General features: G+C 44.4%; 1 protein-coding gene across 13 annotated transcripts in view; it reads right to left on the bottom strand.

Annotated features, from left to right (window-relative positions):
- The window catches only part of PML (PML nuclear body scaffold), a 52,138-nt gene extending 38,598 nt beyond the window's left edge, over nt 1–13,540 (bottom strand). For 6 of the 13 annotated variants that reach the window (XM_063716212.1, XM_054532869.2, XM_063716214.1 and 3 more), the window contains exons 1-2: nt 13,278–13,514; nt 9,750–10,222 (exon numbers count right to left, since the gene is read on the bottom strand). In XM_063716212.1, the coding sequence (XP_063572282.1) occupies nt 9,750–10,222; nt 13,278–13,406 (602 nt within the window). In that variant the 5' untranslated portion in view covers nt 13,407–13,514. Of the gene's footprint in view, nt 1–9,749; nt 10,223–13,277 lie in introns of all 13 variants that reach the window. The other 7 variants (XM_024232481.3, XM_054532866.2, XM_054532867.2 and 4 more) reach the window with 5 other exon arrangements.
- Nucleotides 13,541–13,545: the final 5 nt, after the last annotated feature.

The following is a 13,545-nucleotide window of genomic DNA, read 5'->3' as shown; positions in this document are numbered from 1 at the left end:
AGTTCCTGAGATGCTGCAAACTCACTAGTGCCCCTTCCTTGCACGTGCGGTCCCTCCTGTCTGTGGCCTTTCTCTTTCCTTATAAATCACACTAAGTGTGATGGCCTCTTGGAAGCCACCTTCCCCAGCCAATCCCAGAAGGGTAAGTGGCCTTTTCTGAGCTCAGCCACCTTTGTGTTTGCCTGACTTCTTCCTTCCACAACTGACTAAGCACAAACAGGATGTCAGCCCTGTGCCAGATACGACATGTTGCTGAGGGCAAACATAATACAGAAGACAGTGTGACAAAGGCAACTATCAAAACGCAGTCACAATAGACAGCAAAGTCATGCAGCCTTCTGCATGGAACCCTGCTGTCTCAATTGTTAATGGCTGATCTGTTTACCAGGCTGTGATCTCAAGGAGGGGCTGTGTCCATTCATATTTCTACCCCACCCCCTAGTAAAGAACATGCAACACAGTAGGTGTGACATGAACATGAAAAAATGGACTCCACAGGCATGTGGAGCAAATACCAATGGCCCCAGGACAGCCACCCCAGGGCAGACACCCCGAGTCCCAGGTTTAAAGCCACCTCTGGGGCTGCTCCCCAGTGTGAGCTCTAAATCAGCTCAGTGTCAAAGAGCGAGGTGGCTGCTAACTGACTTGTGACCAGAGGAAAGTTGTGAACTCTTATTTATGGCAATGAAGTTTTGTGCAGAAAAAATAAGTTGAGGTTGTCCAGTAACCACTGGTAAATTGTGAAACAATGTGAAATGGGAGTGGGAGCACATGATTTTTCAGGTTTGTTAAGGCCATGCACCGTGCTCAAGGAATAGGAATCCTGCCCTCTTGCTGGCTGAACCTTCCCTGCACATTGTACCTGACATAAGGGATAAAAATATGCCACCCCAAAATATGCCACTTTGGCATATGATTGTTTTGAGCTGCAGGCAAATGAAAACCAACAGACGCAGAAAGGAGCCTTCTAAGAGCTTCTCTCATGACTAAAAACAGAAACTCTCTTGACTCTTAACGCTCTTTGCTCTTATGACTAAAAACAGAAACTTCTGAGAAACAAGAACTACCATAAATCTCCTCTCTCAGGAAAGTTTAACAGCCGCGAAGATGGAAAGCTGGCACCAAGTAGGCCCGCACAAACAAACCTTACTCCATTAGAGTTCCCATATATTTACCAAATCTCATGTTGAAATGTGACCTCCAATGTTGAAGGTGGGGTCTAGTGGGAGGTGTTTGGGTCATGAGGGTGGATCCCTTATGAATGGCTTTGGGCCATCCCATGGTAAAGAGTAAATTCTCTCTCTGGTAGTTCAAGGGAGAGCTGGTTATTTAAAGGCGCCTGGCATCTCCTTCTCTTGCCTCCTCCTTCTCTCTCTCTCTTGCTCCCTCTCTTGCCATGTGACACGCCTATTCCCCCTTCACCTTCCGCCATGAGTAAAACCTACCTGCAGCCTCACCCGAGGCCAAGCAGGTTTCTGGTGCCATGATTGTACAGCATGCAGAACATGAGCCAAATAAACCTCTTTTCTTTATAAATTACCCAGCCTCAGGTATTCCTTCTAGCAATGCAAAACAGAAACACAACTTCCAAAAGTTTGCCACCTTTGCAAGCCTAAAACCCCTTTCTTTTACCCTGCCACTTCTCTAAACATTTCTTTTTCTTTCATTAAGATGCTACGTAAGCTGAAGTTCTAACCAACGCTTTCAGTTACTCATCTCTGGATACTCCCAGGTATATGCACGATTCCCATGCTAGATGTGATACCCATGCTAGATGCACATGCTAAAAAGCTCCTGTTTTTCTCTTTTTTTTTTTTTTTTTGAGACAGAGTCTCGCTCTGTCACCCAGGCTGGAGTGCAGTGGTGTGATCTTGGCTCACTGCAGCCTCCACCTCCAGGGTTCAGCAATTCTCCTGCCTCAGCCTCCTGAGTAGCTGGGATTACAGGTGTGTGACACCACGCCTGGCTAATTTTTATATTTTTGGTAGAGATGGGGTTTCACCATCTTGGCCAGGCTGGTCTCGAACTCCTGACCTCAGGTGATCCACCCACCTCGGCCTCCCAAAGCGCTGGGACTACAGGTGTGAGCCACCGCGCCCAGCCTGCTTTTCTCGTGTTAATCTATATCTTGTTAGTCTAATTTACAGGGACCTAGCTGGACATCTAAAATGGGTACAGACAAAAGGTTTTTTCCATCCCTAATGGAGAGAAATCCACCTCTGACCCCCACAGTAGAGGTGGGACTGCTTACAAGCTGACACAATCTGGGGCTCGTGGGGAGCGGCCCTGTGCCACTGCAGGGATTGAATGTGGGGTATAAATTGTGCTTTACACAATTGCTGCCAGCCCACGCTAGCTACAAACACTGAACAATCTAGTTGTCAACCTTTACATGGGAGCAGATAGCACAGACCACAGGACATATGAAGAGAATCAGCAGCCAAACTGAGCAAGTCCCCACTGAAAAGGGGATCATGTAGGAAACACACACCTCTGTAAATGCCAAGTGTGTTTTTCAGGGAGACTTAAGAACATACTACAATGAGAAAACAAGAACAGGCTGCCAAGAAAAAGCATCCTGAGAGCATTAAGCTCTTTTGGCAATTAAAAAAAAAAAAAAAAAAGATTGCTGGGGGGAAAAAACCCACAACAACTCAACAGGGATAGCAGATAGAAGAGTGGAATCAGTGGCAAAAAGATGAGCTGGCGAGTTAGAAAAACAATTCAAGGAGCTCTCTAAGAATCTCGGGGAAAAAAGCAAAGCAACAGAATTAATGGGGAAAAAATTTAAAAGATGTAAAATATGTTCTTGGAGTTCCAATATCCATATAACAACAGTAGTAAAAATTTTTAAAATAAACAAATGGGCCGGGTGCAGTGGCTCACACTTGTAATCCCAGCACTTTGGGAGGCTGAGGCAGGTGGATCATGAGGTCAGGAGTTTGAGACCAGCCTGGCCAATATGGTGAAACCTCGTCTCTACTAATAATACAAAAATTAGCTGGGCATGGTGGTGCGCACCTGTAGTCCCAGCTACTCGGAAGGCTGAGGCAGGAGAATCACTTGAACCCGAGAGGCGGAGGTTGCAGTGAGCCGAGATCATGCCATTGTACTCCAGCCTGGGTGAGAGTGAGACCCTGCCTCAAAAAAAATAAATAAAAAATAAAATAAACAAATGAAGGGCTATCAGTACATTAAAAAGTATGCCAGGCACAGTGGCTCATGCCTATAATCCCAGCACTTTGGGAGGCCAAGGCGGGCAGATCACTTGAGGCCAGGAATTCAAGACCAGCCTGGCCAATATGGCAAAACCTTGCTCTACTAAAAAGAAAATGCAAAAATTAGCCAGGTGTAGTGGCGCATTCCTGTAGTCCCAGCTACTTGGGAGGCTAAACATGAGAACTGCTTGAGCCTGGGAAGCAAAGGTTGCAATGAGCCAAGATCATGCCACTATATTCCAAGAGCGAGACTCTATCTCAAAAAAAAAAAAAAAAAAAAATTAAAAAGCAGAATACAATTTCCCTGAGATGAAAAGCTGAAGAAAGACTTGAGTTTTTCAGATCAACAATGGTGATAGAACATTATTGAAAAAAGAAAAAACTATATAAAGATCTTTAGCAGGCCGGGCATGGGCTCAAGCCTGTAATCCCAGTGCTTTGGGCGGCTAAGGCAGGAGGATCACTTGAAGCCAGGAGTTTAGACCAGCCTGGGCAATATAGTGAGACCCTATCTCTATACAAAATTTTAAAAATTAGCCAGGCACGGTGGCAGGCACCTATAGTCCTAGCTACTCAAAGACTAAGGCTAGCAGACCTCTTGAGTCTAGGAGTTCGAGGTTACAGTGAGCTATGATCACACCACTGCACACCAGCCTGGGCAACAGAGCAAGACCCTATCTCTAAACAAACAAATAAACAAATGAAAACCATCCAACTATATTCATTAGCCAGGCGTGGTGGCAGGTGCCTGTAGTCCTGGCCACTTGGGAGGCCAAGGTGGGGAGGATTGCTTGAGCCCAGGAGTTTGAGGCTGCAGTGAACTCTGATTGCACCACTGCATTCCAGCTTGGGTGACAGAGTGAGACCCCATCTCTAAAAAGTAAAATAAATAAAAATAAATAAAGATCCTTAGCAAACAAAAACAGATTACTCACAGAGAAAAAATAGACCATTAGTGGACTTCTCATCTACAACACCAGAGACTAGAAATTTATGAAGCAAGGTTTATATATTCTGAGGTGAAAGCACTGTGATTGTGACCTCAGAATTTTACACCTAGCTAAACTTTCCCTCATATGTGACAGCAAAAGAAGGACATACAAGTAAAGACACTTAAGGTCTCAGAAAGTAAACTCTGGAATAATTTTTTTAATTACTTGATGGAGTATTCCTGCCAAATGGAAAATTAATCACCTTAAATAATTCAAGAAAGGAGAAGAAAAGCTATAGGAAAAATTATCATGAGCAATGAAACCAATTAAAGTATAAGGTATGGCTAACAAGTACGTTGTAATATGACCATGAAGCTTAATACCTGTTCAGAAAGGAAGTTTACAATAGGAAAAAAAAAAAAAAACATTAACAATTTGGTAGTAATCTGGAACTAAAAGTTCACATTATTTCAACTAAATCTGAAAGTGAGAGGGAAGAGGGAAGAAGAAAAACTATAAAAGTGTGCTAAATGTTTTATTTTCTCTGGAAGACTAGTTATATTCTACTCTTTGTGGTGACAGATGAGATAGGTTCTAGAGTGTGCATGTGTGTGTGTGTGGTTGTGTGTATACACTTTTTTTTTTTTTTGAGACGGAGTTTCGCTCTTGTTGCCCAGGCTGGAGTGCAGTGGCACAATCTCAGCTCACTGCAACCTCTGCCTTCCAGTTTCAAGCAATTCTCCTGCCTCAGCCTCCCGAGTAGCTGGGATTACAGGCGCCCGCCACCACGCCCAGCTAATTTTTGTATTTTTAATAGAGAAGGGGTTTCATTATGTTGGCCAAGCTGGTCTCGAACTCCTGACCTCAGGAGATCCACCCGCCTCGGCCTCCCAAAGTGCTGGGATTACAGGCGTGAGCCACCGCGCCTGGCCCATTTTTTTTTCTTTTTTTAAGGCAGAGTCTCATTCTGTCACCCAGGCTGGAGTGCAGTGGCATGATCATGGCTCACTGCATCCTTGAACTGCCAGGTTCAGGTGATCCTCTCTGAGGAATACCTCCACCTCCCGAATAGCTGGGACGAGAGGCATGTGCCACCGTGTCCAGCTAATTTTTGTATTTTTTTGTAGAGACGGGGTTTCGCCATATTGCCCAGGCTGGCCTCAAACGATCCACGGGCCTTAGCCTCCCAAAGTGTTGGGATTACAGGTGGAAGCCACCACATCTGGCCTATATATATGTTTTAATGGGGGAGTTACCACTCTGTAATTATCATTTAGAGAACTGGTGAAACAGAATGGAAGGAAAGGTAGAAAGTTTCGGCCAGACGTGTTGGCTCACGCCTGTAATCCCAGCACTTTGGGAGGCTGAGGAGGGTGGATCACAAGGTCAGGAGATCGAGACCATCCTGGCCAACACAGTGAAATCCCGTCTCTACTAAAAATACAAAAAAAAAAAAACTTAGCCAGGCATGGTGGCACGCGCCTGTAATCCCAGCTACTCAGGAGGCTGAGGCAGGAGAATCACTTGAACCCGGGAGGAGGAGGTTGCAGTGAGCCGAGATCATGCCACTGCACTCCAACCTGGGTGACAGAGCAAGACTCCATCAAAAAAAAAAAAAGAAAAGAAAGAAAGGTAGAAAGTTTCAATAGCGTGGAGATACACACACACACACACACACACAAGCACTAGAACTTACATATATGTGGATATATACACATAGATATATGCATATATACATTATATACACATATATATCATATACATATATTTGTGTATGTATATATATGTGTGTACTGTACAACAAACACAACTTTTCATCTCTAAGGATTATTGCTAGGAATATGTGAGTCCAAGGAAATATCCTAGGCCACTAAGAAAATCTCAATATAGTCTTAGATGTAGAACTCATACAAACTGTATAAACTGGCCATAGTGCAGAAATTAACAAGTATGAAATCGCACCATCACATTCCAGCCTGGGTGACAGAGCAAGAAACCAAACATCACAAACCACTTGAAAATTTTAGAAAACACTCTTCTCTGAAACTTTTCAAGAGAAAAAAAATTTTTTTTTTTTCGACTCAGGGTCTGGTTCTGATGCTCGGGTTGGAGTGAAGTGGCACCATCACAGCTCACTGTAGGCTCAAATTCTTAGGTTCAAGCAACCCTCCTGCCTCAACCTCCCAAATAACTGGGACTACCAGCATGTACCACCGACCATGCCTGGCTAATTTTTCTTATTTTTTGTAAAGATGAGGTCTTGCTATGTTGCCCAGGCTGATCTCGAACTCTTGACCTTAAGCAAGAGAACCTTTTTAAGAAAAGACTGAAATGATATTTGAGAAATGATAGACTATGAGAACACTAATAAAGTTATCAAAGTTATGGCATACAGCCAAAGCCATATACAGAGAACTTATACCTTAAAAGAGTTATTATTAGGCAGGGTATTGTAGCTCACGCCTGTAATCCCAGAACTTTGGGAGACTGAGGCGGGTGGATCACTTGAGGCCAGGAGTTCGAGACCAGCCTGGTCAACATGGGGAAACCCCGTCTCTACTAAAAATAAAAAAATTAGCCAGGCGTGGTGGTGGGCACCTGTAGTCTCAGCTACTGGGGAGGCTGAGGCAGGAGAATCACTTGAACCCAGGAGGCACAGGTTGCAGTGAGCCAAGATCTACCACTGCACTCCAGCCTGGGTGACAGAGGGAGACTCTGTCTCAAAAAAAAAAAGTTATTATTATTAAACAATAAAGATCGCAAATAAATGAATTATAAGTTCAAGAAGCTAGAAAATGAATAATGACAAAAGTTAGGAGGAAGAAAATGACAAAAATAAAATGATCAAACAGAAAGAAGGAAAACACTAAAATCAGTAAGCAATCTAAGGAAAGACTAAAAGTACAGTACTTTGAAAAGACCGCTAAACCACAAATATACAACATCAGAAATAAAAAAAGGGGGTATAGTTACAGGCATATAGGAGATTTTTAAATAATGAAAGATAACTCAGGATGAACTGGAAAATCTTCCAAAAATCTGACACAAGAGCCAAAACAGATTAATGCCATGGCAAAAATGGGAAAAGTCTCAAAAATCTACTATAAAAAAGGCACCAGTTCCAAGATGGTTTTTCAAAAAACTTTTACAAGCCTAAATTTCTCATATTCTTCAAACTGTTCTAGAGCGGAGAAATTATAATAGAATTTTAACATTCACTGAGTATTTAATATGTGCCAGGCACTACGCTAAACAATTTATATGTACAGTTGGCCCTCAGTATCTGCAGGTTACGCACCTGTGGATTCAACAAATCTTGGATCAAAAATATTCAGGGGAAAAAAAATCAATTAAAAAAAGTACAATAAAAAAATACAAATTCAAAAATATAGTAAAACAACTCTTTACACAGCATTTACATTGTATTAGGCATTATAAGTAATCTAGAGATGATTTAAAGTATACAGGAGGGGATGGGTACAGTGGCTCACACCTGTAATCCCAGCACTTTGAGAGGCCTACGGAGGGTTGTTGCTTGAGCCCGAGAGTTCTCAAGACCAGTCTGGGCAATGTGGTGAAACCCTGTCTCTACAAAAAATTTAAAAATTAGCTGAGCCTGGTGGTGCAAACCTGTAGTCCCATATAATCTGGAGGCTGAGGTGGGAGGATTGTTTGAACCCAAGAGATTGAGGCTGCAGCGAGCCACGAGTGCAGCACTGCACTCCAGCCTGGGCGACAGAGCAAGATCCTGTCTCAAAAAATAAAAATAAAATAAAAAATAAAATATACAGGAGGATATGTAGAAGTTATATACAAATACTATGCCATTTTATATCAGAGACTTGAGCATCTATGAATTTGAACCAGTCTCCCATGGATCCCGTGGGATGGCTGCATTATCATGTTCAAAACATGAAAGCTTACAAATTCATTAAGAAATTAGTATAAGGCTGGGCACGATGGCTCATGCCTGTAATCCCAGAACTTTGGCAGGCTGAGGCAGGTGGATCACCTGAGGTCAGGAGACCAGCCTGACCATTATAATGAAACCCTGTCTCTACTAAAAATGCCAAAAAATTAGCCAGGCATGATGGCGTGCACCTGTAATCACAGCTACTTGGGAGGCTGAGGCAGGAAAATGGCGTGAACCCAGGAGGTGGAGGTTGCAGTGAGCCGAGATCACGCCACTGCACTCCAGCCTGAGTGACACAGCGAGACTCCAACTCAAAAAAAGAAAAAAAAAATTAAAAAAATTTTTTTAAATCCAAAAGATATAACCAGAGATAAAGCCAATTTCTCCTAATTTATTGCAATTTCAATCAAAATCCAATAAATATGTAAGTTTTAAAACTGCATAAATTGTAAGAGCAAAAGAAATGCATACATTTTTTTCCTTCGAGGAATTTGTTCCTGAATTCTTTAATTAGTCCCTTAATTCCCCAAAGGAAACAACAACAACAACAGGCAAAGGACCTAAACAGGCCATTCACAAATGAAGAAACACAATGGCCAATAAACAAGTGGAAAGCCACTCAACCTTTACAATAAGCTAAGAAACGGTGATACCAGCTGTTGAGGAGTCGGAGGGGAAAGCTTATTCTGATAGTGTGGGAAGTTTATCCTAAAGCAGGAAACAAATCACACTCAGTTTAGCAGATATGTAGTTTAGCAGGTATGTGGTTTAGCCATATATATTTCTGAGTTGTCAAAAACCAGCGAAAAATGCTTTCATTTTGCAAGTGGATCCCTAAGAACCAAGAAGCGCCTTCTATAAACAATCTATTTCTGATGGTGAAGAGTTCACATAGTTATGCTACCTTTTTGGCTAAAAGAGGGAAAATAGGACCTGATAAGACTGCTCCTACCTGCATATATATTCATAAAGAAACTCTCAGAAGAAACATTCAAAACTAGTAACAATGGCTACCTGTGGATGGGAAGAGGGAGAAGTGGTGGGAATTAGACAGTTGAGGATGGACAGAAGATTGCACTCTCTCTCTCCTCTTTACATATTTTGTTTGTGAACTGTACGAATGTATTACCTATTAAAAAACTGAATTAAAATCTGTTTAATAAAAATAATTACAACTGGATGTGATTTTTTTCCCCATACAGACATTCTCAGATAGCGCTGCCTGGTGTTAATGGTTTCAACTTTTCAGACAGAAGCTAACTACCTGTCTCTGATCCTAGAATCCAGCCTTACTGAGATTCCGTGTCAGTGCTCTCGGAAAATTCCACTAAATTCTAAAGGGCAGTTTGGTAACATTTATCAAATGTAGAATTTCCGTCCCCCTACACCCAGCAGTGGCACTTCTAAAAATTTATCCTAAAGAAGTTACTGGATAAAGATGCAAAGATGATTCTGCAGCATTATTTATTACAGGAGGAAATTGGAAACTTACTATCCACCTGCGTGGGGACTGGCAGCATAAATTGTGGTCATCAACACGGACGCTGCATATCCGCAGACCACATTTAGAGCTGCAAGGCCCCAGAAGCTCCTTGTCCTCAGCTGTGTGACTCTTTGGATCTTTGCTCCTCTCGCCCTCTACCTGGTACTTGGATGCACCACCCCACCCTGTGCCAGCCTACTCACCTGGTCAGCGTAGGGGTGCGGTGGTTGGGGTTGGAGCAGAAGATGTTGTTGGTCTTGCGGGTGCCGTCCAGGAACTCACGCACCGACTGGTTGCGCAGCTCTGCTAGGGGCCGGGCCTCGTGCTTGAGGAACCACTGGTGTGCCTCGAAGCACTTGGCGCAGAGGAGCTGCTCGCACTCAAAGCACCAGAAGTCGGCCGACTCTTTGCAGCGGGTGCACACAGCCTGCGCGTCCACAATCTGCCGGTACACCGACAGGCGCCGCTGCAGACTCTCGAAAAAGACGTTATCCAGGGCGGGTGTGTCTGCACCTACGGGCCAGGGCGCCTGGCAGATGGGACACTGCATGCCCGACGCCTCCAGGCATCCTGAGCACAGCGTGTGCAGACAAGGCAGCAGCTTCGGGCACTTGGCTTCGGCCTGGCATTGCTGGCAGCGCAGAAACTGGAACTCCTCCTCCAAAGGGGGGGCTTGCTGGGGGACCAGAGAGGCAGGTGAGGCCTGGAGAAGTCCCAAGAGCCCCCACCTACCGGCCAATCACCCTTACAGCTGGAGACTGGAGTAGGACCTCATATTCCATTCCAGCCAGTCATTGGATGATGCAAAACCCTGGCTTATCAGCACCCCAATATTCCCATTTATTCAGGCCCTCCAGCTCTCACTGCACCATTTATTGAGCATCTACTTCTTATCGCACACAGTACTAGCCCCTGAGATATAAGAGGTGTAGGATACATTCTGCCTTCAAGGAACTCAGTTAGGAAGGTAGATACACTAAGTACCAACCTCATATAAAGTGCTTAATGCACAGTTTAGGGGTTCATCAAAGAGGTAAGCATGGAACAACAATATGACCCAGCAATTCCACTCTTAGATATATAACCAAAAGATCTAAAAACAAGGCCTAAACAGATACTTGTACAACAATGTCCACAGCAACACTATTCACAATAGACAAAATGTAGAAACAATCCAAGTATCCACCAACAGATGAATAGATAAACAAAATGTGGTCTACACATAAAATGGAATATTACTCAGTGTTAGAAAGAAATGAAATTCTGATACATGCTACAACATAGATGGACCTCAATGAAATTATGCTAAGTGAAATAAGCCAGTCACAAAAGGTCAAATACTATATGACTCTGAGGCAGGAGAATAGGGTCTGGAGGCAGGGAACCTAAGGCCGATTCCCTCTGACTTCCTAGAACTAAATCGAAAGGAAAACCGCAACTCTCCACGCCTAAGTAACAAAAGGACGAGAGGCTACTCTCTTTGCAAACCACCCCATTTCCTGCCAGGCAGATGGAAAATTGAAAGTACCTCTGGTTGGTTGCTTTCTGCAACCAATGGGGTGAACACCAAGTGGCCAATGGGAAACCTCTAGGGGGTATTTGGAACCCAGAAGATTCTGTAACTGGGGTCCTTGAGCCCTGCTCCAGCCGCTCCCACCCTGTGGGGTGTACTTTCATTTTCAATAAATCTCTGCTTTCATTGTTTCATTCTTTTCTTGCTTTGCTGTGCATTTTGTCCAATTCTTTGTTCAAAATGCCAAGAACCTGAACAATTTGCAGTCAAGACCCTCTAATGGTAACAATTCCACTTATATGAAATATCTAGAATAAGTAAGTTCATAGGGACAGAAGGTAGATTAGAAGTTACCAAGGGCTAGGCGAAGGAGAAAATGAGGAGCTATTGCATTACTGGGGCTCAGGACACACCACTTCAAAGTATGACTGCAGGAGGCTCTTGAAATATACTTCGTTGGCATATTTTAAGCTGGTTATTCTGAGAAACTGCCGATACAGGAATAGCTCTGAAAAGCTCTCCTTTTGTGAAAAAGAAAGGCATTTATATCTTTAAAGAAAATCTACATTAGTAAAATGATCTATATTAAAAGAGGGCTGCTCCAGACAACTTTTATTATCTAGGAACTTTTTATCTACATAGCAAGACAACCTCTATTCACCAAACAGCTCCTCTCCTCACCCTCCCATAACTTGTGTTATCACCACCACCCAGAAGCTCCAAGATCTTTTCCATAGCTCAGGATGTTATACAGGCTTCAATCATCTGACCTTTCTTTGAGTCTCATACTTTGTGGGACTCCTGAATATACATATGTAATTAAATATGGGTTTTCCGCTGTTAATCTATTTTATGACTATTTAATTCATGGGCTATTTAATTCATAGCCCAGCCAAGGAAACTAGAAGGGTGGAGGGAAGCCATCTTTCCCTTGCCTATGGTTTAAAGAGTACAGAGTTTCTGGAGTAATGAAAAAGTTCTGGAAATAGATGGTGGTGATGGTTACACAATATTGTGAATCTACTTAATGCCACTGAATGGTACACTTAGAAATGGTTAACATAGGAATTTATCCGTTAGGTATATTTTACCACAATTTTTAAAATACGAAAACAGGCCGGGCATGGTGGCTCGTGCCTGTAATCCCAGCACTTTGGGAGGCCGAGGTGGGCGGATCACGAGGTCAGGAGTTAGAGACCAATCTGGCCAACATAGTGAAACCCCATCTCTACTAAAAATATAAAAATTAGCCAGGTATGGTGGCGTGGCCTGTAATCCCAGCTACTCTGGAGGCTGAGGCAGGAGAATGGCTTGAACCTGGAAGGAGGAGGTTGCAGTGAGCCGAGATCGCACCATTGCACTCCAGCCTGGGCGACAGTGTGAGACTCCGTCTCAAAAACAAACAGATAAACAAAAAAAGCAAAACAAACAAACAACAACAACAACAAAAAACCAAAGTGCTTAATACAGTACCTGGCACATTTGAAGTGCTCATAAATGTTACCTAGTATTGTTAAGTAATGTTATTCTTAGTTGTAATAATGCTTATAAAAGTTACCGTAATACGGTGGCCTCCGTACTTTCATGAAGGGGAGCAAAAGGGCCTGAAAGGCAGCAGAGCAAGAAACCCAAGTAGTTCCTTTGGGGGTGGAGGTGGGAGGTGGGCAGGAGAGGTGTGGCAAGAGAAGGGTTCGTTGGGGAGGCTTCCTTAAGCAGAAACCACATGAGCTGGGAGGCCTTGGCAAAGATACCTCTTCAGTCTGAGCCACAGTTTCTCACCTCGGATCTGGGAAGTTGGTTTTAGTTTTGCCGTGCCTGGGACATGCCCCTGGCTCCAGGCCAGCGCAACAGGGGTACTACCTCCATCCTCCCTAATCTTAAGTCCTGCACCTGAGGCAGGGTTGAGGCAGGGCACGAGGGTGGGCGGAAGGGCCCAGGCCCGGAGGCCACTGACCCTTCTCACCTTGCCCAACTGCTCAGTGGAGAAACCGCAGCCCAGCGAGGCCGCCCCAACTCCTCCGTGTCCTCTTTTCTACTCTATCGTACCCTCCCTTCCCTGCCCCAGCCGAGAGGGTCAGGACCCTGGTGTCTGATCTTCCCGCTTTGTGTCACTCTCTAGGGTACTTGACCAAATCCTCCGTTAGACCCTCTCTTCCCACCTCTCCCCACCACAGCAAACCAACAAAGCCTAACCCATCATCCCCTAACCCAATAGTACCTCTGTAGGGCTGGGGCTGGGGCTGGGCTGGCGGCCTTCAGAGGGGGTCTCGGGGGGAGGCATGGTGGGCGCGTGGGGCTGGGCGGGGTCCTGCTGGGGCCTCGGAGATCGGGCGGGTGCAGGCTCCATGGACCCCAGCTTAGTTTCGATTCTCGGTTTAGATCTTGGAGGGCGTGAAGAGAAGCTGAAGTGGAGGCGTGAGCCAGTTGGCTGAGCCCCTTGAGCTGTCCGAAAGGGGAGGTGCCGGCTCAGGGCCCGCCTCTGGAGA

This window comes from Pongo abelii, chromosome 16, assembly GCF_028885655.2.
Source record: "Pongo abelii isolate AG06213 chromosome 16, NHGRI_mPonAbe1-v2.0_pri, whole genome shotgun sequence".
Taxonomy (NCBI): domain Eukaryota; kingdom Metazoa; phylum Chordata; class Mammalia; order Primates; family Hominidae; genus Pongo; species Pongo abelii.
Note: the sequence above shows the minus strand (reverse complement) of the source record. Positions and strands in the feature narration are given on the sequence as shown.